This window comes from Bradysia coprophila, unplaced genomic scaffold, assembly GCF_014529535.1.
Source record: "Bradysia coprophila strain Holo2 unplaced genomic scaffold, BU_Bcop_v1 contig_358, whole genome shotgun sequence".
Lineage (NCBI taxonomy): Eukaryota > Metazoa > Arthropoda > Insecta > Diptera > Sciaridae > Bradysia > Bradysia coprophila.
Genome location: NW_023503616.1, coordinates 3064561 through 3090838, shown reverse-complemented (window position 1 = coordinate 3090838; position 26278 = coordinate 3064561). Strand labels below are relative to the sequence as shown.

General features: G+C 33.1%; 1 protein-coding gene across 4 annotated transcripts in view; it reads right to left on the bottom strand.

The window, feature by feature from the left end:
* Positions 1–491: 491 nt before the first annotated feature.
* Positions 492–26278, bottom strand: part of LOC119081234 (probable 3',5'-cyclic phosphodiesterase pde-5) — a 39890-nt gene continuing 14103 nt past the window's right edge. For 2 of the 4 annotated variants that reach the window (XM_037189962.1, XM_037189960.1), the window contains exons 2-10: positions 17817–18098; positions 4013–4190; positions 3631–3749; positions 3347–3558; positions 3124–3285; positions 2996–3063; positions 2127–2933; positions 1987–2062; positions 492–1919 (exon numbers count right to left, since the gene is read on the bottom strand). In XM_037189962.1, the coding sequence (XP_037045857.1) occupies positions 1233–1919; positions 1987–2062; positions 2127–2933; positions 2996–3063; positions 3124–3285; positions 3347–3558; positions 3631–3749; positions 4013–4190; positions 17817–17874 (2367 nt within the window). In that variant the 5' untranslated portion in view covers positions 17875–18098 and the 3' untranslated portion in view covers positions 492–1232. Of the gene's footprint in view, positions 1920–1986; positions 2063–2126; positions 2934–2995; positions 3064–3123; positions 3286–3346; positions 3559–3630; positions 3750–4012; positions 4191–17816; positions 18267–26278 lie in introns of those variants that run through there. The other 2 variants (XM_037189961.1, XM_037189959.1) reach the window with 2 other exon arrangements.

The following is a 26278-nucleotide window of genomic DNA, read 5'->3' as shown; positions in this document are numbered from 1 at the left end:
TGAGCGTTTATGAAAATTTATATTTCTGCAACCAAATTTATTTTCTGTTGAAAGCAAACACATTCGTGGTCGGAATTGCGGTCGTACATTTTTCAAAAAAGATTCTGATGGAAAGATATCATCAAAAATGAAATATGAGGCACACAAATCTAGGCTTTAATTTTAGCTAAGTACCGGTGCCTCTTAAATTAGGAACGTAGATGCTATTGGCATGCCATTTCACCTGCAAATAGTCTTTGTAAAAGGAAAAATGCTATTGGCAGGCGCCTGCCAATAGCCTCCGTAAAAGGGAAAACACTATTCGCAGGCAAGTTCGCCTGCCAATAGGATTTTGTATAAGGGCCTGCCAATAGCATCTTTAGTAATAATTTGGCTATTGGCAGGCGCCTGTGAATAGTCACTACGAATAAGGAATGTGTCGTCCTCTTATACTTACCTGCTCTGGATGGCAATTCTTATATCATTTCTTGTTCGGCATAATTTTCTACTATTGTTTCACGTTTAGTTAATTTTATTTATTTCCTTCAAATTGTATTCATTGATTAAATGTGTGTCTTAGACGATTAATAAACAATTACACTTGTTAGATAGATTTTACTCAGAGGAAATGTTAGATATGTTCATACATATACATATTCACCACATTGATCGGACAATAACTTGTCTTTTGTTAATTTTTTGTTTTGTTTTCTGTTTATCACTAAAGACTAGATAACACATCTGCCTCACTGCGATCTATCGCATAGGAAATGATTGTCATGTTAAAGTTGAATGCAATGTTTATCCAATAATAATTTAGCACGCAAGCAATTTACCATTAATCGGTTAAATTCAATCCCAATTGAAGTCTAGCAACATTTATTCAAATCTAAAACAATTTGAGCATCAAAACTGGTTGATAATCGTTTGCTATGCGACCCTGTATGCGGTATAATGCAGTGAGACAGCATATATAAGGTAAGGTTCTCAATTCCGAAACACTAACTTAAAAACTATTTCTCTGCCAGTCACATTTTTTTCATTATTTAATGGCCCTATCATTGTTCTGTGAAAATATTAGTTCTGACAAACGAAACCATTTTTGTTTCGACCCAATCAATTTGTTTGTACTTTTCTTATAAAAATATTTTATCCACAAAATTTTCTGATGAATGAAAAACCTACTTAGTTCATTTAGACTACTAAAATTGATCCACATGGTTGACATCATTAGTTTCTTTTTATGTGTAAATTTACATCAATTTCGCTTTACTATCTCTTCGACGTTGCATCTCAGCAGCTAATTCGGTCCATTTTTCCAAATTTTTCGTGCACATATCCAGCAGTGGTTTGGTCTCCGGTATCAGTCGGTACAACAATGAATAGCATGGTATACAAATACCATTCAAAAATCCAACTTGTGATGCTGCTTGCTGATCGGGTTGTTCTCGATCCATCATCGATATCGGTGTTCGGCCAGCAGCCCGTTCGGCATCACCTTGCTGATAGAACTCTTCGAAAATTACTTTCACCGTTTGCACTTGAATTTCCCATGGCTTAGCCGAGGCGGACAAATCACTTGCTGTCATCGCAATTGCTTGTATTAACATTCGATGTTCAAGTATACTCCACGAAAACTTTTCTTCCTCCATTAGCATGCTTAGTTTAGCCCGATTCGGAAAGAAAAGCGCAAGATCTGTGGCTAAAATACAATGTTTGACTAATCCTAGAACTTGTTTGTATTCGCTACTGTTCAGCTTTCCGAAAATGTTGTGACCTTCCTGCTGTAAAATTGTTACTGTCTGATTGAAGTGATGATGTTCCATTGTGGATGTACTGTAAATTGCTGCTATGGGAGAGTCTGTGTCTAGCATGAATTTATTGTTTTTGCCTCTATGATCTAAGTCATGGCACAGAGATCCGATAAATAATGCCAACCGCTGAACAAGAAAGATTTTTTTTTAAATTATTAACTTAGCCCAGGAATCTGATACACCTATAACCTACCTCGTTCGATCGAAAAGCATCCACACTGCTTTTAATAACGCTGTACATGGTATTGGCTACAGAAAAGCCATGAGTCCTTAAGAAAATGAGAAACTGATTAGTGGAAGTTGGCTTATAAGCCTTCACAGAAAGAATATTACCAATTGTGGTACGGAACACGCCTGTAGTTCTTCTTGATTGTTAAAGTAAATCGAATCAGACTAGCCTTATCAAAACGTTGTAATCCAAATAAATCGATGAACATGTAAATGGCACACTTTGCTTTCCCAAAATCGTCATAGTCAAACGGATTAAAGTAGTAGCTGTCGATGTGCTCAACGCTTTCAGGAATGCCTTGTGTGAGACAGTTTTGCACTTCTTCTGCCGTGCTCGTATTGTGGTAGCTGAGCACCTCAAGCGCAACCTTATATTTCTGCTCTGAACGGCGTATTTTATCGTATAATTTAGCATGATGTAGTGCCAGGCCACAGTAAACGGCGAACATTTGAAAAGCTTCTTCGTCATCTTTGGTAAAATAGCCTAACCGCTTGTTTACCATTTGGACGACTCCAATCAGCGATCCTCTAATGTAAATCGGCATGCATAAAATAGTTTCCGTTTTGTAGCCAGTTATCGCATCCACAGTACGATTAAATCGTGGATCGGAATATGCATCCACGATATTTAGAATTTCACCGCTCAGTGCAACCTGTCCAGCAATGCCAGTTCCAATCGGAAATCGAATCTCTCGTGATGGTGGTTGCTTGCCGTTCTCTTCTCCACCAGAATCAGAACCATGGTTTAAATTACTACAATCGATGCCCACATCGAAAATGGTTGCGTAAAGTTCCTTGCTCTTCGAATCGACCAAAAACAAGGACGCCCGATCAGCGTCAACAAGTCGTTGTGCGAAGTTCATAATTTTTATTACCAGCATGTCCATGCTGACCATATCTTGGAAAATTGATCTGTGTAATACAAGATTTGAATTTAGTTTGAAGTTCCGTTAACTTTGAAGATATTATCGCACTTAACAACAGCCAACAAGAAGTCGTTCAGTTTCCTTTGTTTATTGATATTCAGGAACAGATGAGCGTACTGAAAGAATATTAAAATTTACATCTTCAGGCTAGCTCGGATTAACAATTTCGCACATACATGAAGTGCAATGCCTCCCCAAACTAAGTAGCTGCAGGCTATTTCTTCGTCCTCCTCATGAAATGGTAGACCGTCCTCTTTTCGAATTAACTCTAACACAGCGACTAGGTCTCCATCCGGCTGAGTTATGGCTTGGCAAAGAATGTGATGCGCTATTTCACCCTAAAATTTAAATCACTCCAAGTTAACACATGAAAAAATGTGTGAGAAATCTTATTAGCACCTTTCTAGATAACCCTTCTGGGAATCGTGGATCCACATCACCCCTCGAAAGACGTATTGCTTCGCGAGTTCTAGCAACATATGTAGGTACAGTAAGGCCACATTTAACCTTCTCCAGTCTTGGTTCCCCAACATCAGATCCAATGTACAACGACAATATGTCCGGATCTCCAGTTTCAGCTAAATATAATCGAAAGCCATCAGCACCAACAGCTGTAAATTTTGCAAAGAAAAAATATTCAAAATTCATACTTGAATTGGTAATTCAAAACAAGTAATTTTCACCTGACGATATACAATTTGCGAGCTCCCATAGGACATGAGCACGAGTGGGACGTATTTGAAGAGAGTGTGTTAGGTCGAGAAGCATTTGTCGTTTGTCGGCATGAACACAGAATTTCCACCTATAATTTGTACTGTTTTCAAAATGAAATTTTTAGTTGTGGTATGGAGGAGGACGTTTTTCAACTACGTGCTTGCCATGTTTCCATAGTCTTGTGCTTATTTAAAGCATAAAATTTTTGTTGCATGTGATGTTGGCACAGTTGGCTTTGTTCGAAAGACTAGGGTGGTATTGTTTAAAGGACTTTTGAGATAAGTTGTCCTGGATCTCAGTTGATATTATATTGTGCGAAGAGTGGTCACATATTTGTTTCAATATACAAACCTAGATAGACTAGTTTTACGGCCATTTTTTCCCATTGGTAGAGTTTGTTTTCTAGCCCGTTGAGTTCGTCTGATCATCCACCGTTCCAATTGCTCCAGCTCAACTTCTTCCATGACATGGTGTTCAAGAAAGTCCGGATGATCCTTCAGATATGCACTCACTTGATCGGCTGTGATATCTGCAAAAAAAAATTATATTTTTTTTTATTAGTCAGCAGTCAGCTCTCCAACGAAGACTTGAAGTGAATCAACGGATTATCACAACGAAAAGGTTGAATTCAAAGTTCCATTTATTTGTCTTCCATTTGCCCTGGAATAGAACCTCATTTACTAAATAAAATACCCTATTCCGAACCATTCACCGCTCTCATATATATGATTTGTAAATAATGTAGCATTAACATATGCTGTACGAAATATTACCAAACTATTATTCGATTACTATTATACCCATGATTGTATATTTTCATCGAAAAGTTTTGCATTTACCATTATTACACACACACCCGCTCCTATTTTGGATGATGAAATCATCAGATAAACATCAAAAATGTTTAAATTAAATTCCTTCCTTTAAATGGCTATATGGTTACAATAAATTATTTTGGGATAATTTATTTTGCCATCATTTTAATTCAAAATTTCGTTCATTGAAAACCGAGGTTCTATCAACATAATGCTGCTATATTCGACAGTTGTGAAGGGGTTGATTTATTTATGTTGAAACAATTGAATGGAAAATAAATTTTTACAGAAAATAACTCGACTAAGTCAATTAGACGTTATTTTATATTGAAATTTGCATTTTTTTTATCTTCAATGTACAGATATTGCACCAAAAAAATGGGTCGGGCAGAGAGGGTCTGTGTGATTATATGAGCTGAAAGTGTAAAAGAGAACATCCAAATTGTTCTTTCATTAGAGAGGAAATAGTTATTTGTGCACCGCACAACTGAAATACGGCATATTTTGCCATGATTTTTTGTTATGAAATGTCAGGTTTTCCCGAACGATACAGTCAAAGGCAGTCAATTTTCAGCATTAATTTGCTTCAGCTGTTTTTCAGCTGATCCACACATACAATCAAAACTGGTTTTCCTTGTTCATACGGTTGAAGCTGCTACACGCACGCGCATGATAGTGGTAAAACCGTATAAAGACGTATAAACGGTTGTGATTGTTTGTATGGATCAGCTGAAAAACAGCTGAAGCTAATTTATGCTGAAAATTGACTGCCTTTGACTGTATATCGTGCTGGAAAAAATTTCATCTCTTTACGATTTATCGTGTGAGAACGGTTTTGAATGAATTTTTCCATGACTATTCGATTGCACAAATTTAATATGGCTTGGCTATTCACATTCATATATTTGTTTTGTCTATTTCAGTTGTCCGGTGCACAAAACGTTGTTGAATGGATTTTCGCTTCGCTCGTGAGGAAAACTTAGGACTGGTGCTGAAAAAATCGCTATTTCCTGTCTTGTTACGAAAAATACTATTTGCTAACGCATGCTAAAATGTTTTTTTTTTTAGCGAATGAGAGGTTTCTATCGAATTTGCTAAAAAAAGCTAGAAACAACGTTGGCAAATAAGCGACAAAGTCGCGATATTTCAGCACTAGTTAGGAAAAGTTTGTTTTTGAACCGTACGAAATTCTTGACACCCATCAATCATTTCAATCGACATCATTATTATGAACATAAAGTCGTATTGAGTTATTTAAAACAGAAATAAAAGAAACTGCAAAATGACGTCAGGTCAAGGGGGAAACCATTTAAAAGATTGGCTTGTAAAAAAGGAATTGCATGCTTAAAAAAGAAGCTGCAGAAGAGTTGCTATGAAAAAAAAGGAGTAGCAGCTTTACGATAATAAACGATTATTTATGCAACTCAGCATCATAATATGCAATATATGTAAACTATGCGGCCTCGTGTCGTAATGTCACATCTAGAGCCTAATAAAGTATTTTGATCTCGATGTCATAAATAACCATTACGACATCGAGCGCAAAGAGCTTTATTAAATATTATAAAGCACTTGCGACGAGATTCTTACAACGTTTTATACAACAAAGGCATCTGAAGATCGAACTTCTCAAACATTATTGTGATGCTGCGTGGCATAAACGATTACAATACGTCTTATTCTAGAAAAAGAAGCTCCAATAGAAGAAATGTTATGAAGTTTGCAAAGTGAATAAAGTGGTAGAAACGCAGTAAATTATTCTAATGAGTAACGTAAACATAACTTGCCCAATCTTCCGCCAGAGCTGCTTCAGGCCATTAGTTCAAACATACAGTTAAATCCCATGGGGTAATTTTTAATTGAAAATTATGTTATTTGTGGCAATCTTTTCACTCACTGTTTCGATTAATCTTCATTGTTTAAAAAAAAACTATCTGAGCGAGCGTTTATTATTAGAACAAACAGAATATTTCTTTATTAAGTTTATTTTTGCCTCAGCAGCTCACAATGCTGTTAAACGAAAATAAAAATAAAAAACTATATAAAAATAAGTCGATAGTTATCAACAGTTCCATTGAGATGGAGATGCATCAATGGTTTCGAAACTGTATTGTATGCAGACGATTTTAAAACCTATTCAAAGGATTGAAACCCCGTAAGCAATTAAGCTACACGGAAAGTTTTATATTAAAATTTTATATTAAATTTCCCTATGTGCAACAATTGATTACTAAAAGTTTTCGATTTAAGCATAACAACAGTTAATTTATTGATTTTAATTAAGTATAAGCAAACAATTGTTTGTAAAACTTCTTTATACAACAACTTATCACTGTTCTGATTCTGAGGCATAATACATTACTTCAAAGCAACGAACACAATAGTCGTATATTTCGAACATTTTCCGTTGTTCTTTGAACGAAGAGTGAACGTACATTGTACATGAACATGAAATTCCTAACATTTAATGATAAACCGTATTGTTAATAGAAATACAATGTGCAGCTAATAAGAGGACGACATACGCCTTTCTTTAACTGACAAACACACTATACGCTAACGAAAAGATTAACGAGCTATATGCATTGAGCGATTAAAGTACAAACACAAAATCTAACCGAAATGAGAACGCCAACTTAACACATTTCAGGGTTCATTGGGCTTACAAATGGTACTTAACGAAATAGTTAAACTTGGAGATGACAACTCACTCCACGATGCCACGATCAGTAAATTGTGAATACAACCAAAGCACCATTACCGTGCTAGGTGGTTTGACACAACACATATACCATTACCGCCCAAAGCAAAAGTCCTAAATTACGTAACGGAATCACATTCATCTTATCGCATAATACGTTTTGTTTATGGGTATTATGTAGCGCTAAATATGACAATATTTTCGGGGATTTCATTCTATTTTACAAAAAAAAGCCAAATATCCGTACACAATATTACGTTCCCATCGTCTAAATACAATTTTATGTATTTGTAAAAAGCGACACATTCTACGCCGAACGTATTTTAATAAAAAATTATTTTTGTTTCACTTTGAATGAAAAACCTAAAATGCAAAGGGAAAATCTTCTCAAAAATGTCGTTTATCATTTTTTGTGAATAAATTTTCGACTTTTCTGTTATTTGATTTAAAAGGAGAAGTGAAAAAAAAATATTTGTCACTGGAAGGAAAACTCATTTTTCTTCCAGCTTTCATCATGTTGTGATACTTTCTTATTCAGCTCTGAATACAGATATGAAGTTTAGTATTACAGCACAATTTTGCGGTGAATTACATTTCTGTTTTAAATCAGTGTAAGATGATATTGATTGAATTATAGCGATCATACATCATTTTACCACAAGTTACGTGTAACATTAATTTCCCATTCTACATTAATGCTTGATGTTATCAAACTTGCGGCAATTCCATCATATATATGCCGACGATTATTCATGAATGGTTCCAATGCTTTGAGTACGATAATTTCAGGAAACAATAATATCACCCTCAATATAAGATTAAGTTCAAAGAAAACGTTAATTATTTTTTATGGAGTATTGCTACGACATGGAGGTTCTCTATGGTGCATATATAAGAGAAAATAGAAGTACGCTTCATTTCATTGCCTTTATTCTGTTGTACCTAATTGGGTGGCTTTTCACGAGGCTTTCCTTCGTGTAGTCGTTGATTTTCTCATAATTAATTAAGTTATGTCGTTAGCTCGTGCGGTTTTCTTTTGATAAATATTGGACCCTTTAGGTAAATTTACACAAGCATTTTATTTGATATGCTCTTTAAAATCTGTACGTGATAGTCCTGAGAGGGTAAAATTTTTGTTTTGGAATGTGAAATATTGACAGGTTTCCTATGGTTGTCAAACGATACCAAAAAACCGGAGGTGAAGGAAAGAAAAGGTAGGACGAAATAATTTCAGCTTTGCCAGAGTGTAAAAATTTCTGAGACATTTCACATTATGAGGAAATGGAGTTGTATTACCCAAACTAGAATGAAGCAAATCTGCACCACCGTGAGATCAACTGAACCAGTAGTTTTAAATCAGGTCCAAAGTAAATATACAGCTGAGATAATTGTATTGCGAATTCTTTCTTCTCTTACATTAGTAACATAAAACGGGTACTTTGTACGTTCTTTTCAATAAAAAGAAAATATAAGAAAACGTAATATGAGCGAATTGAGCAAATCAATATATCCTTGATCTTGATATGCGGGAAACATTTCCTTCAATTACTAACGAATTTATATCCACATCCACTGGATGTCATCCAGCGACTCTACTTAAATATAATATTGAAAATATGTTTACAAAAGTACCTAGCGACGACGTTACCATCGATAATGGTATTTAATGATGGTGTGGGGTTTGTCAATACGTTTTTCACATACTCTTTTCTATCGGGAACCTTGAATAAAATACAATTTTACTTAATTTGCAATGAAAGGAATTTCGCAAGCATAATAACAATGTGATATATAACTGCGAACAAACGGATGGGAAATTCCGTTGAAGTGATACCAAGCGATGTTATTATCTACTGAAATGATGTGAGCTTTACTCATTCTTAGCGAAAAGAATGTAGTAGTGTTGGAATACATAGGAAAAATCAGTTACAATATTTCTGTTTGGTACTTTTCAATGCCTGACGCCGTCTGCTGTCAGTTTATGTCTTTTATAATTGAACAGTAGAAACGGTTAACAATGGATTAGTGTAGTTGATAAGGACCATTTATACGAGAACGTTTACACTCGTATAAAAGCTGGGCTACCCTTCTAAAAGTCAATTTTTCTTATTGCAATTTCTAATTCCCCTAATTCCATTATGATACATGACAATATTTAATATATCAAAAGGAATGAAACAGGAACTGGTCCTTCGGCACTAAACGTTTTGTTGTTGAATTCCAATTCAAATTGTAATATTTTACATGTCTAAATTTATATGGTACAAGATCAAAGGAATTCTATTTCAATCAACTTAATAAATAAAATATTTGTGTCATGGATGGGTTCAATCAAATTTTAATTTCGATATAATGGTTTGTATACCAGGCCCAGCATGCTTGAAGTGACATACTAAATTTTTTTAGTTACATCGGCACTGGGTGCATCAAATTTCCACTTTTTTTAGTTGTGGATGAAACCGGGAGATTTTGAAATCCATTGAGTCACTTTTTAAGTCAAACATAAGGTTGCGAGGCGATACATTCTGAAAATATTTGATCATTTAGTCATACTTAACAACATCAGACTTGCATGTGTATAACTGGTCCCTATTTCTTTGATATGCTAACTTTTATATCCGGTGTCATCCACGACTCTAAAAAAAATGAAATTTGGAGTACCCTAATAAAGCCTCACTTAAATGTAATGAGAGAAAAGATATTGCACGTGCCGCAAAAACGCGTGTGCTATGAGAGGTTATTGGAAAAATCTAATCTAACTACAACAAAAAGCTTGTCGAAATTTTCCTGAACATAATCTCGAAACGATGAGAATTTATGTTTTGCACACTTCTTGATTTCCTCGTTGAAATGATTTCTCTTTTCCTCAAAATAAGTTTTATTCGATTTTGATATAACTAGAGATGAAAAACAAACAAATAAAATTTTAATCTTGAATTAATATGCTTTGTCACACGACCAATATTGTACTAGAGCCTAATGTATGTCTATATGTACACATTAAACAAATTTAAATATTTATCTTATCTATTTATTATTGTGAGCTGATAATAATCGATCCTAAAAAGAATACTATTTTTTTGTATTCGTACCTAATGGCAATGCTTAAGTATTAACCTGTCACAGACGGCAAGCATATTAACAGTTTTACTATGATCTATTACTTCATTTGATCAAATATTTTCAGAGATTTATTTCAGAAATCTTTTACTTCATTTGTTTTCACATGTCTTTTGCTGTATAAGATCTCATCGGTCAGAGCTTGTCGGTTATTATTGCTGTCGTTGTCGATTACAGGTTAATTACTTTTACTTTCATACAAGTAACTGCTGAACTCGAAACAAGGAAGTACCAGCTTATTCACAAGCAGTAAAAAGTAAATTGATTTTTTTGTCCCTTAAAATAGATCACTAGTGAATTCATCGGTGTCGTTTAATAAAAAGATTAAAATCATTGTCTAGAAACAGCGGTAACCAGGAAGCTTTCATTTCCAACACCATAAATCTATTAAAAAACCACGACACTATAAAAAAAAATTATTTCCGTAATTTCATTTTCTATTGATTTTCATTCAGTCTCAATTGTTTTGGATATATCATGTCAGAGTATTTATTCCAAAATACCAATTCGTCATTCTTATCACCATCAACACGGCATCAACACAATCAAACGTAATAAAAGACAGAGAGAAAAAAACTGAAATCAAACCCGTAGATTGGATATTTGCGGAAATTATGAAACACAATTCGGCATCGGCATCACAGCAAAATTGAGTTATATTCTGACCTCTGACGTAACCAGAAAGGATTGCTCATCATCAAATCACATTCCAATAGTACAGCACCATTAACACCCATCATATAAATAATAATAAAAAAAAAAATTGAAGAGGCGATACAGCAAACACTTATTGCTTTATTATTGTGAGACTATATGGTATGGTATATAATATACACTTTTATGTGTTGAAGACTAATATATTTTTAGATAGAAAAAAAATTATCTATAAAACAATCATAATTACGTCATAAAAATGATTCCATTTCCAATAACCTCTTCATATAAATGAAAATTAAATCGAAATATATTTGATTGAGCGAATCTTAATTAAGAATTTCTTCCCTTTTTTCGTATTGGCTGACAGTCTTATTTGTATCGTACACGTCATCAGACTTTTAAGAACACAATTGACGAAGTGGTCACTTGGGAATACCTATTGAAATAGTATCTTCTCTTCGTATATCAAAAGCATTTTACTTTACAGTTCAATTCATACCAATAATATTTTAAACGATTCAGTGTTCAGTCTTTCGAAGCAAGAAATTAGTATCTAGGGATACATTTATATTGACCGTTCCTATGTTTGCAGTAGGTGAAAAAAATCAGAAGCGCGGATGGATGTAGATCACGGACGTATTTAATTTGTTTTTCTTTTTTGTTACACATCGGCGAATAGATGATAGTGTCGATAAGTAAAGATTCGTTTCTTTTTATTGCAACGTCTTACGAGTTCGATTTGTTTAAAGACCTCACTAACAGCCTTTTACGACCAGCAACAAGTGCAATCTGTACCTAATGTATACATTACAGCCACTAAATTGCAACTACCCAAATTATGAAGCTTGAGTGAAATTTAGGACGTTGCCAATGCGATGTAATCGCTATTAAAATTCCATGTGGGATTGTCTGACACGGGAATCGAACCCTGATCATTTTAGTAAAAGGCCAGTACGTAACCGCTGAGCCATCCCATCCCAAGTAAGGTTTTAAAAATAGCCACTAATAAAGTAGGTAAAGGTAGGGTAAATTGGAATGATTGATTATGAAGATTTTTAATGTATTGAGCTTGCGTGCGCACCTTTATACTTCAAAGTCGAGCTTATAATTGTGCATTAAAACTGTTTACAGATAATAAACCTAACAAAAGCAATATAAACAGTTCAAATGGACGGTATGTAAGACTATACTGGCTTTCAAATCTGGATACGCTGAGAGTCGCTCATTTTAATTTGCTTCCACTTTAGTTGCCAGATAAAAATCATAAAATGAAATACTGCAGCACGATAATGTAATGCTACACTGACGAACGAAGTTAATTCTGTGATATCTTTCATTTATCCTAAATGTAAGGTACACATCACTGAACATAACATAATTCCTAAATGAAACCGTACAAATCGTATTCAGATTCAATATAACCTTGGGGTGATCTACCATACAAATTCATAAAACAAAAGACATCCGAATCTATCATAATACACACACGTAAGTACCAGACAGCATTAATCAGTTCGTTCACCTCAAATACATTCCGAAAATAACAAATAGAATTATAACCAAGAATGGATTATTTACTACCGTAAATGTGATTGTAAATGTTCATTCACCAAATCTAATCTGTAAATTGCTTAACTTTTCCTCCAGCATGTATCAAGAATGAAATATCTTTAAGCTTCCATTGACCCGAGTAAAACTTGTTAAAGCTTCCGCACATATATAAATAGAAAAAATAAAGTTTCGTTCAATCAGTTTATGTTACCACACCATCGAGAACATCATCAGCTCAGACTGTGTAGTATACATATAAACATGTGTATATACAGGAAAATAAAAATAGGGATGTAACTTCCTACCAATAACATGAAAAAGACAACGCACCGAATTCTCTATTGTGCTACAGAGATAAAAAAAATATTCATCATCACCAACTTAACATAATAAAACCATTCGGAAAATAGTTTCATCGAAAAATGTTTTTCAACTTTTCTTCTGGATTGGTATTAAGGAAGGCTATATTTATTTTATGTACCACTGTTTTTACAAGTTTCATGCACTTACATTTAACTGGCACAGCTCATTGCATGTCATTGTTGTATTTTTTATGTGATGCTAAAGTATAGCACACATTATTACCGTATGTAAAGTTTACACAAACTTTCGTTATGATGTAAAAGAAAAGAAATATTCAAATCGTCAAACTATGAATTCTTGGTAAGGTAAATCAATCGATATTCAGCCATTGTTTTTGAGTACGGTTTTACACCTATCCAGCTCCGGCGTTTTATTGGGTTGGTATACATTCAGCTTGGACAAAAAAAAGTTGAACAAGTTCGACTTAACTTTGTTGTACAATGTTTTTCATTTTCCCAGTTGTTTAAACAAAGAAGCATAATGTCTACAGGAGAGATATACAAAACTTTTGATGGATTGATATGATCTACATGTAGAAGAAATGAAAACGGAAGTAGAAAAAATAAAAAAATTTTGAAACAAATATTATTTTCAACATCTACTACCGACAACACACGAGCGATTGAGTTGCTGAGATCGACAATTTGTTATGCTGTGTCATCCGTCATACGTCAAACAATGGAAAACGCAGCATAAATTGTCGGTCTCAGCAACACAAAAGTTTTGGTTAGTTTACGGCTTAAACTGACTGAACTAACCTATGGACCCGAAGGTGGTACGAAAAGTCAAACTTTCGGTAGTAATAGGGAGATCGCGATTTTCACTTATAATTATAACTTGACGCACAACTGGAAAATTATACATAACTTCAAAGTACATAGAGGGATCACTTATAACTTTCAACTGTCACGTCAAATTATAATTATAAGTGAAAATCGCAATCTATTATCTATTATCCATTCGTGCACAAATTGCCATGATAAAATAAGGATAAGTTGCATTTATAAAGGAGAATACAGCGGACGTCAGTGCAATTTAGCTGGAAGTTTGCATCACCGATTTTCAACTGGTCCATCATACATAAAGAAAACTGCTTCTACGTCTGAAAAATAGCTGAAGCAAATTTCTATCTAAAATTCACTCACGTGCACTGTAATTATAATTAAAGCTAATACGTTGAGTATTTTCTTTAAATATTTTTCTACAGTAACATATTTTGTTCGCTTCTACTAGCATTAAATGAAGTATAGATTTATTTGCCATTTATAACCGTAAATACGCAGCATAATAGACATCTAACACACATTAGGCTAAGCCTCTTTATAGCGATAAAATTATTGTTTCATTCCAGTAAATTTATTTTCAATTTTGCTTGTATGTACCCCATATATATAAGAATATATCTAAAGAACCAATCTTAAGATAGGATTAGGGTGCTATTTTTCCCTTACGTATTGTATAATATCATCAACGATTACGTGAATATTGAAAGTTTATCAACTTAGTTTCAGAAAAGAAAAATTTATATTATGCTTTGTGTCTTCGGTGGAACAAGAAATTATCGATTCATACGGTTACCATATACATGGTTTTAAATATTTATATGGTTGTCGTTGTGAATATTTAATATTCTTATCTTATCGAATATGTGGGTGACCAGGAGGTATTCTAATCGATATGCATCACAAATTAAACACAAAATAGACATTATCGTACAGATACCTTAATCAGTCCTGCTAGGAACTAGGGTGCCTCAGCAGCGATATTTTGCCAAATGAATGGATTTCAACGAAATTCGTGTCGAATCATATATTTTCTTCTGTCTTAGTTATTATCAGCTATTATTCGTCACGTTCGTTCTTTTCCGCAGGCACTGGATTCTTTTTCATTGTTTTTTTGAACGCCATATGTCTGTATACAATTAGCATAACAAAAACTGTGTCCATTAATTTTTTTGCGACAAAAGTTCATTCAAGTAGGATGGTCTTTTTGAATAAAGTAAAATTTCTAAATAGCCTAGAAATTCATATCGCTGCATCAAATTAAATTATAACAACTTTTCCCTTATATCTGATGTTACAAGAGAAAGGAAAAGTAATAAAACGACCCTCAGTATAAATTGTATTCTTGTTTCTTGTAAGAAAAAAAAGCTTTTAGCTTCTATATAATGCTGAATTTAATAGTTTTATTTTTACTTTTCAGTATATTTTTAGATCATTCCCGGCAATGCACAATACGAAATATATAGTTGTGCAAAAAGTACCCACAACTATTGTTTTAAAAGAATACAGAGTACCTTGAACATATGTTTGACATTGCAATTTGGGCAACATAGAGAAACTTAATTTCAAATCCCACCGAAACCCTGTGCTTCCATCTACATAAGATACACATTCCGAACGAGCCAATCTTAATCTATTATTACTAACAGATGCATATCAATTTCATTGGGATCACGATGTAGCAGTATCCTACGTTTTCATTTATTTATTACTTATAGTGTGCTATGCTTAACTGACTACCCTCTCCTTCTAGAATTTAGACTGTCATTTTATGAATGGACCTTAAGATCTTTCCTCACTCTGATTGTCTAATAGTTATAAGAAAATGAAGTTATTTGGAAAATATTTTTCTTATAAAAATAGCACAGCCATATCGAAGAGGAAACGAAATACCAAGTGGTGTGCTCTATAGTATATTTCGTCATAAAACTTTTACTTCTATTTCAAAAAATTATGTGATAAAAGTGGATTTTAAGAACATATAAAAGCCATTGAACTTAGTGTTGAAAACTGAAATAGTACCACAAAATTGGTGTCTAAGAAAGAGAGTTATCGTTAGGTATACAAAATGTACGTGCATGTTGTAATGTTGTATACGGTATCGACGTTTCCATATTCCTTGAGCCATAAACTATACTCAATTTCTAAAAAGCACAAATACCAGCGTTTCCATAAATTTATTTGTAGCGAAAATATGAGAAAATATGCAACTGTTCTTTTCGTTGTTTATGTTATACTTATTTCGCCAAAGTGAAGGCAAAACTTTATCTATAAATTGATGTAAGAGGAGACTCAACTTTAAATCACGTTGGTATTATGGCATAGTGTAAATGTTTGTTGGAATATTTTTATATTTACTTTGTATCCCATATTTTATACGAATTTTGCATTCTTAATCCAGACACTTCAAAGGATTGAGTGAAGGGATGGTAGAATTTTATTCCTTTACAAAACAGATTCGGTTTCCGGTTATGATTTGTCTTTAAATTACACTGAGGAATGTTTGTCTTCAATATTTCCATTTGCATTCGTCAACAGTGAAATATTGTAAAATCCAAAAGAAATATTCTGATGTAAACTTTGAAACACGAAACTATTTTTGTTTCGACATTTAACATTTTGTAGAGAATCGGTGCTAGCAAGAAATTTTTAGTAGCGAATTTAAACATATTCTACTACAAAACTCAATAGCGTCAATACGAACAAAAGGAAATCTACGAATAGTGTAGTCCGATTCCAACATTTTCGTCAATTCGTACAGGTAGTTCCACGGAGCCCGTTAATCTAACAAAATCATGTATGGAAACTACCATTATCGACCTATCCAGAGGATAGTATCCTCCATGATTATTTTGATTCATTTTGACTCGACCCCTATAGTCTGTAGAGTGTGAGAGCTTCAATACCAATATGCTTTATTTGAATCTAGTACTTCAACTGTATCCACAGGAAAGGGAGATTTGTTTCCTTGAACGATAATGTTGTCTAAATTGAAAAATGTTAGTATTTTCTTGTAGCAAATTCAGTGAGATTTCGTTGTTTACTCGTTCTACTTGTAGCTGCTATTTCTAGGAATGACCCAGGTATATTTATTAAAAAAATATGACTGTGTACGAATTTCTATATCTCATTTTGGCAAACATATTCGTCTGTAAATAAAGCGAAACATTTTTCGACTTATCAACATCATCTCATTGCAAACGAAAATAGTATACAGAAATTAACCGGCTAATTACGACAACAGCAAACTCAGCTTGTTCTTAATTAATCATTTTAATAGTTTAAGTAAATATTATGACGCATTAACCTTTTTTCATTAAGTAAACACCATATCCACTCCACACTCAGACAATCGTCTTAAGTATTCCTATATGAAACTAATTTTCTTTAGCATGTCAACATATCACTTCTGTGTGATTGCATGTCTCGTGAATAACTCTTTGTTCGTGAGGTGTGTTTTGTGTTGTTATATCTCTCGTTCGAGTAATATTTTCATTAAATATACGTTTGTGACGTCATGTTAAAATAGTAAATCCTAAAGAGTATGAAGAATTGTTCGTTATCTGCGAAAATAAAAATGTTTTGCTCGGTGTATAAAGCGTCGAGACTTCTAACCAATTTGTAACAATGAACATAACGATGGCTTTAGTGGTGACATGTTCAGCAGATTTATAAAATGAAAGTCTCATCCAGTTTATTGAACCTCTAACTGACAGGATACATTGCGATAATACTGTTATTTCGAAAATAATTGGCTTTTATTTCGTGTTCATTTGAGAATGATTGGAAACCCAGAATCTCCATAAAAAATTGCTAACTTTGCTAACGTTCTGTAGACAGTAAACTTTTAGAAATTTGTGCAAAATATATTTTAGCGAAGCTACAGTTCAAGCTGCTATTACAAATTGTTTACTTGACTGGTTGAGTTCGGTTAGAAAGATGACAGAAGGTGTATCTCAATCTGAAGTTATTAACACCTCAATTTAGTGCGAAAACAACTCGTGATTTCATCTCATGCATGGTGTTCTCGACGGCGTTTGATTGAACGCTTATTTTGGCTTGATAATTGGTTAGCTAAAGTCACATTTTTGTGCATAGAATTAGCTTAATTAGTAGTAATAAAATGGCTTTTGTTAATTCTATTATCTTTTAATAAAAGTACTTACGACCCATGGTTCTGTTTCGCCAAATTTCTGCAAATCTATCCACAAAATTATTCCACATTGTTGGATGGGTTAAGTTTTTTCCCAACTAAACTCCATAGTCATTTAGCTATTGACACAAGAGCCGAATGGGGTATAAAAATGTTTAATTTACACAATTTTTACGTGTTAATGGAATGTTTAACATTTATTTGATCACGTTCAGTTTTTGAGTTATTTTATCACATTATGTCTGTGAGAAAATTCGTTTTACCAAGATGCTACAAGCAAGAGAAACCTTTCGTTCTACAATAGCAGGGAGTGTAATGTATACAGCGTTACAGCGTAATGTTAAGTGTGTTCTCTAACAAAAATCTTTCTGGGTAACTAAAATTTTCTCGTTTTAGTTTATTTATCAATTTTGAATTCATAATTGTTGCATTCACCCAATAGAGTTCATCTCTGAAGGAACTAAGTCAACTAAGTACAATGGTTAATCATTTGTTAACAGCAATGACAAAAAAACCTAACTGATGGCCTACATTTGATGTGCTTGTACATAGTACAAAGATAGGTTAAACAAATGAAGTAAAAGATTTTGCGCTAAAAAACAAGCCCAAACTTTTAAAGTAGTTACAGACAACCGTTTGTCGTTTCCAAAAGGTTTTTAGGTACAATCGCTAAACCGAACTGGTGTGCATACGTTATTTTGCACCAGCTGGTCCCATTTGGAATTGTATGTGACCAGCTGGTGCAAAATAACGTATGCACACCAGTTCGGTTTAGCGATTGTATTTCGTCCTTTGGTATAATTTAATTGGTTTTGATTCACATTCAGTGGGTACGATAAATGCATACAAAACGTATCTCTTACTCGTTGCTACAATTTCGCTTATTTTAAAATTTAATTGGCAATATGTCTTTTTTAAACTTTAAACTAATTGAATAAAGTTTTAACGGAAAAGTACGTGAAACGACTTATTAAAGGTCTCCGGTCTACGAATCTATTTACTTATTGACGACCCTTTTCAATACATTAGCGCACAAACTTTGACAACCGTGATGAGTGAATTCATTTCCTTCAAGAAAGAAAAATGTAATTTTCCATCGGTTCTAACACTACGTACTGCTGAGTAAAGCATCATTTGAGAGAAGAAATAAAAACCGAATGTCAATTACTTGAAGCTTCAACTTTTCTTCCTCATTCTTATCAAACATTCACTCAATAAAAAAATTAACCACACACCGTCACCAAACACAGAAACATTTTCTTTCCCTTTACCCCATCAAAAAACGCTTTCACAACAATTTTATTGCCAAAAAAAACTGTCATATCAAAAGGAAAATGATCTCGATGTGTTTGCGCTTCTATTGGAAATTTTTTTCGGGATAAATAATTCTTTTTTCGTCGATTTTATTTCAACCTATAAATATTCAAAGATAAACAAACATAGAATGGAAATCCATTTGAATGTTCCTATGTGTGGTTATACATATTTTACAGCCTATCAAGACGAATGGAAAGAGTCTACGAAATTTTTAAAATGAAAGTGAAGCAAAAGTGTTCATATGAAAAGTTACGAAGAAAAAAAATTCAAAAGATTTTCACTAATTTGTGAGGGGAACATTCTTGTAAGGATTGGTTTTTAAAGGTTTCGAAAACCCGAACGATTGATTGTTCACTGAATAATTCGAATTCAATTTTATCCAATCGCAAGGCATACACAACCAGTATTTTAAAGAATGAAAAACCCAATTCGCTTTTTCAATTTCACATCATGAGGCTGTGTAACATTCACCGACTACCTTAATTCATATGTCACATCAAAATCCTTTTTTCTTTGTCACTTATTTTGCATGGATTTTTCTGACAATCGAATATTTCTTCTACCGAAGCCTGATATAAAATTATCATTATTCATAAATATAGAAATGTGGTTTTGATAGGTAAAGCTTGAACATCATATTTTCATAAAGATAAAGCTGCTTATTGCTGAATAAATTTAAGGCGCAACCAATTTTAAAATAAAAATGAAAAAATTATGGTGAACATCAGAACGCTGTAGCAATGTTTGTGCACACAAGATTTCACCTGTTTCACTTTGATGTAAAGAGATGTATTTACATTAAATTAGTTTATGTTTCTGGGAAAGTTCACAAGTTTATAATTACAGTCTCCATTAAGATTCTACGTTTTATTTTCTCGTTAAAAAACTTCTTTGATGAAAATATGTAAAGTGACGTAGTTCTTTGGATTCAAAAAGAAATTTTATCTAAAACAAAAATTAGTTTTGCAAGTTGTAGCCACGGTTGTAGCCAGAGACACTTCTAACATACAAGTTCGTGGGACAAATCCCCCGCAGGCCCCTGTCTCGTCCCCCCCAGTTGACCTTGCTCTCTCTAACAAATCCCCCGCAGTGGGCCCCTAGTGTTCTTAGTCTAAAGGGTAATGTAAGGGCTCCCTACTAGAAAAAATTGGGCCCCTGCATAAAGCACTGAAAAAGTCTTAAAAGTGTCTCTGGTTGTAGCTATTAACCTGTAGCATTGATGTCACTGCATATGAATTTGGAACGACAACCTTTTCCCTCGATGTTTTAAAGTATTTTCGAATCAGAGTATCATCTGTTAAAAAAAGCACAAGAAGCGTTGCTGAATGAGTAATGTTATAGCAAAATGTGTGCTAAAATTAGTGAAGTAATAGATTTCTCATCGATCTCTTGCTCAGAATAACAGAAGTAATAGATTCAATATTGTCAAGAGAAAAAATAAAGAAGATCTGTCAAATACTAAATTAGCATAGCGCTAAATTTCGTTGTTTTTCAAGAATTTTAGACAGATAGACAAGACGTAAATGAACTAATGAAAAGTGACTAGATGCTATCCAAACATTTCCACAAATTATTACATTCCAGTTCCTTCTGAAGTTTTTTGTTTAAACAATTTTTGAAATTTAACTTCAAAATGTGGTGGTTATGTATGCAGGCACAACCTCGAAAATACAGTAATAATCTGAAAGTTTGCTACTTCATAGTGTAAATTTTTCATTTCGTATGCAATGTTTGACTTGTACTTGGTAAAACTTCCCGAAAAAATTGATTTTTATATTTTATATCATTGAAAGTTTTCAGGAAATATTCTTCTAAAAAAAACACCACCTCTTGCAATTCACAATCACAAATACAAAACTTTTAACTTATTACACTCATTCAATACTTCATTAGTTATATCAGAAATATGTTTGAATTAAGCACTTCTGAAAACTTATTCTCCAGGTACGCCATATAATGAATGAATATTTCAAAAATTTATTTCCTCGATGTCAGTCTTCGTCAGACAAAGTCTGTCTGAATATTGGTAATGTAGCGAATGAAGCAAAAACTTTTTTCGAAATGGAATAATTTCCAATTTCACGAAATGAATACGAAAGTCTCATAAAATTATGCAAATTGAAAAGTGAGATTAGCTCTGCATGCGCCTAATTAACCATGGCAACAAAATGCTTATTGAAAAATATTGAGCTAACTTTATATGTCACATTTAATTATTTTGATTGGGTTAAGCCACAAATTCATTTAGACTGTGTGTGATTATTCGGATGAATGGGTTAAAAATTATACGAGTTATCCTTTTATTGTAAAGCTCATCATTGGCGGCATACCAAGCGAGTTAATGCAATAAAGAAGAGTCGCCTCTACGTAAATAGAATCCTTCAATCTAAATATTATGTCGTTGACCTCACAATTTATTTTTTTGCTTGCAGTCAGAAAAAACACGAAATTCAAATGCTTTTATGCGATTTCAATCTATGCAAATCGAAATTCAAAAAATGTATTTTTCATACTATTTATTTTTGAAGAAAAAAAAAACAAAGAAAACGTTAGACTCGGATGCTTATATTTGATTTCTACAGAAATATATTTATTTAACATCAAATATTTGCTCGTACGCCACCATTATTGGTTGCATGTTTTATATTCATAACCGTTGCAATTGCATGATGATAAAACTTTAAGTCTAGTATATATACATGGGGAGGTATACACTATGCACTATTATACATGGTAGTTCTGTTAGTTGCTATTCCACATTCGAAACTAACTTCTATTTTATCTTTTAAGTTGAAGTCGTTCAAATATTGTGTTCAATTGTATAGAGATTCAGCTAGAGCATTCGACTTATGGGGAATGATGTTAACGTGCACAGATAATGGATATTTGTTTTTACACACAAAAAGTCATGGAACCCGGGCTCAAGGCATTATTGTGGAAAAGTGCACTCACATAATGGATTTCTGGATATAGTTAAACAGAGAGTCTCATTATTTCTTTATTATTATGGATATTATGTGCAATAAAAATGTTACAAGGAATGATAGGAGATTGTATACCTATACCATGCTGTTAGATTTTACAGCAAAGTGTAGCAGACCAGTAAAATTGAAAGAAAATTACATTTTTCATGTTTCGATACACTTAACAGAAGATTGGATGATACAGTAGCTCGTTTTTATCGTTGATAGTAAAACTTTAAAATTTGATGATTTTTTTTATTCGAGTCGTAATTAAAAATTATTATGCAACGGGTACATTGACGACGATTTAAAACTTGCACACGTTTTTTATCATCATTAAAAAAACTCGTCTGTTGAATAGAAATGACTCGTGTATAGTGTAATTAGACTAACAAACGAAGTTGAGCTTTTTTGTAGAGGAAAATTATATTCGTCTGTAGTATGTATAGTCTATATATTCGAAAGGATTTGTAGAATTTGTATGAATTCGTATTTTTTTCATTTAACTGCTTGCTGTGGAATTTCAGACTGCATCGTTTCTATGCGTCGTCATGGAAAAATAGTCCATATTGCCACCGAATGACTGTTTAAAATTGTAACGATGAAATGCAAACATTTGTGTTTGGTATAAAGGGAAAATTACACACCATGATGATTTATGGGTTTTAGTGTTTAACATATTACAGAACAGCACCGTGTAATTCATTTACGTACGCAAAAACTTTCAACTTGAAAGCCAAAACAAATATGTACGAACAACAGACAACAATTTCCCGCTTATCATTAAAAAAATTTTACACACTACGTAAAAATACAAGCAGGTGCATGGCGATCATATGATGTTATTAAAAAAAAAGATAAATGGCGATAAAAAAAATTGTAAATTCCTTACTCTCCAACGAAAAATTATTGTCATCACATGCACTACATAATGTCGGACGTGATTACCATATGCCAGTAAAGTTTATTTTTAGAGAACAATAAATCGTTACCACACATTGTTATGACGAGATATGAAATTGGAGTGACAAAAAGTCAAATTGCTTGTACCTTCAATGAAATATGGATCACTTCCCGCTGTATCAGTCAATTGCACTACATTGTTTGCTGTATAGTAAATATATGCGGCGAAAATTTTGTGTACAGAATATTTAGGTGTGGCGTAGTGATATATGGGTAGTTATTTTAGTAGAATGATAACCTCGAACCTTTCTACAAGAAATACACCCTGCTGTTACACCCTGTAACAGTTCCTTCTCTCCTATTTGTCGTTTGGCGTCTCATTCCTCATCCTCCTCCGTTTTCGTATAGCTTTGAACACCAACAGTACCTAGAATGTCGCTATGTGATCAGCAATAATAAAAGCAACCGTAAAAGGACACAAAATATTCATCCATAATAAACTTTGGTCGATTCACGCCGTAAAAATGTAAATAAATTTTCGTAATCCAATTTGCTTATAATCCGTGTAATAAAATTGCACAACTTTAACTTTATGGAATGATTTTGATATGGATACCGGCTACACATTACAACCATAACCACATTTATGCTTTGTAAAGCAACTTTATTATAATACTTGTAAAATGCAAAAACGAAAGGAATTTCATTTCTTCTTATTTATACATGCAAAATATATGGAGAGATGGGAATTAATAAAAGCTTTCTGGAAAATCCAAAAACCGATTCACAGCATTAATTTTCATGAAACGAGAACATTTCTTTCTGCAATGATTTTATTAAAATTTCAGTAAACTCTACTACAAAGACGGCTCGTGTTTATTCTCCACTTTTTCGGTGTGCCTATATTTATCCACAGAATTTAATTACGTTTATTTATATTCAGTATTTTGGCATCCAAAAAGACAATTTCGAAATAATTTGCGGCTATAATTTGAATTTGAACATACTCATGTTAGCCCTACATCAACATCAACAGCAATTTATTTTCATTGAGCCAGTCGCCTGTGTGCATAATGAACATTAATTGTTCTTGTCGGGCTAACATTTTCGGTTCGTAAATACCAGATTATTGACGGTTGAGTTGCAAAACTTATTGTTGTTGTTGTTCGTCGAGAAAACTTTTGCACGTACCGATAATAATTTTCACGAGAGAGTGGAAAGCGATTGCTTAAATACAATTTTAAACTGGAGTGTCGTATTGATCCAAATTCCAGGTTTTATTGAATTATTTCGCTTCGTAGACCCATTTAAATTTTCACACCCAACAGTGGCTCCAATACATAAAATGTTATCCCTTTCTCAAGTATCGTAAGAATATAGACCATAAATTAAATTATTATAGGTCACGGTGTGTCTCTGCTCTAAAAATGGAATTTCGGCTATGTAATTGCATGGTATTCTCTTTGGCTCAAAATTCGCTATTTATTATAAACAGACAAGATTAATGTGGTGTTTAATTGGCTGACTTGAGTTTTATTTCTATGTAAATTATGTATTTACTTAAATAGAAGTTATGGATCAATTAGGAGTTTAATGTTGTATAGGCTTAGGCATGCATTGACAGTGTATTCAAATTCGTATAAAAATCTGTTAAAAGGAAACAACATCTGTACGTGCAATATCGAAATTGATGGCGAAAAGTGAAAATCAATTTCTTTTGGAGACTTTAAGAGAGAGTCGGAGACAAATTGAAAATATAAATGACATAGCAAAAGCTTTCACATATACATATTGAACACCTTCAATACTTTTGAGCACTTTTACTCTTGTATCATCGATTCTATTGCTCTACTGATTTCGCAATATTCAACGGACCTTACGAAATCTTGTACTTCATTTGTTGATATATTATGAGACTACAAATCATAGCCAGAATTAATAACAGACGACTGTATGAAGTTATGAAGTATGAGAACTTAAACGGACGCAATAATAAAGTCGTTATCGAACAATCAACACCCATAAATCATTAAGCAAATCAGAAGTGTCTCAGGATCAAAACAATGTGTAGTAAACAATGTAATAAAAAAGCCACAGTCATAGCAATATTATTTTAGGGTCTTGTTATTTACCGCAAGGTAAAGTGTTAAACCTTAATCTGTGTTGGAATTAGTGGGTGACATTGCATCTGTACTCAGCTCATAATTGTTATTTCTTCGGTTCCCACATTCTGTTCACAAGAATAGGAAAAAAAAAGATTTTTATCGGATCCTTTCTAATGGAAAAATCAAAGCACAGACTGGGCTTCATGAAAACGTTACCGCAATATCGAGTTATCGGAAGATTTTCTTGCTTAATCTTCTGTAAATAGAAACTTGAAATATGAGATTTCAAGTTCAGTCAGTCGATATGACTTCGTAGTTATCGAGTTTAATGAATTCAGTATAACGTGTTGTAATATTTAGATTGAGTTATTATTTTAACAAAGGCATCTTGAAACGAACGAAAATAATTTTCATAATTTAATGGATTCAACAACGATTGTTCAACGTAAACGATACTCGGAAACAATAAACTTGCATTTGCAACATCTTCAAAAATAAGACGTGATTTTAATTGATAGCAATTTGAGATATTTTGCACGAAAAGGGATTGTGATGCGAAACGTCTTAAGGATTAGCGATGCAGATACGTATCAATTATTGTCGAGTGGATCATTAAAGTATACACAGTTCAAATATCCAATTTAATAAAATTGATGGTAATAATAATACTTGTAGGAGAGACGTTGTTACGAACTTATAATAAGTTTCAATTTTATTATCGCCGTTTTGCGTTCATTTCAATATTTTATTATTATTTATTGAGTAATTGTAAGCTATATTTGCATACATACATATACCGTATCCATAGCTTGGATTCGGTGCATATTATTATTTTAATCATTTTGATTATAAACGAATGGAAAAATACTGCAAGCTTAATGTTATAAAGAACAAAATAAACGGATTATTTCTGTGTCGACCTTGTATTAATTGGCAGTTTGTTTTCGTTTTCGTCAAAATTTAAGGTGATATAAATGCGTTTTGCTCAAGGTACGTGCTCTATTAAAGCTGAACACTTTCTATTATAAACAATATAACCGCACAACCTGTGACTTAGACTTGAAATGGTTTCAGTAACTTTCGTAAATTAAATCGATGATTTTCGAAAATTGATCGAACAGTGATCCACTTCAATGTATGATTTTCGATTTTATTGAAATATTTACAGAAAAAAATCAGTCCCAATT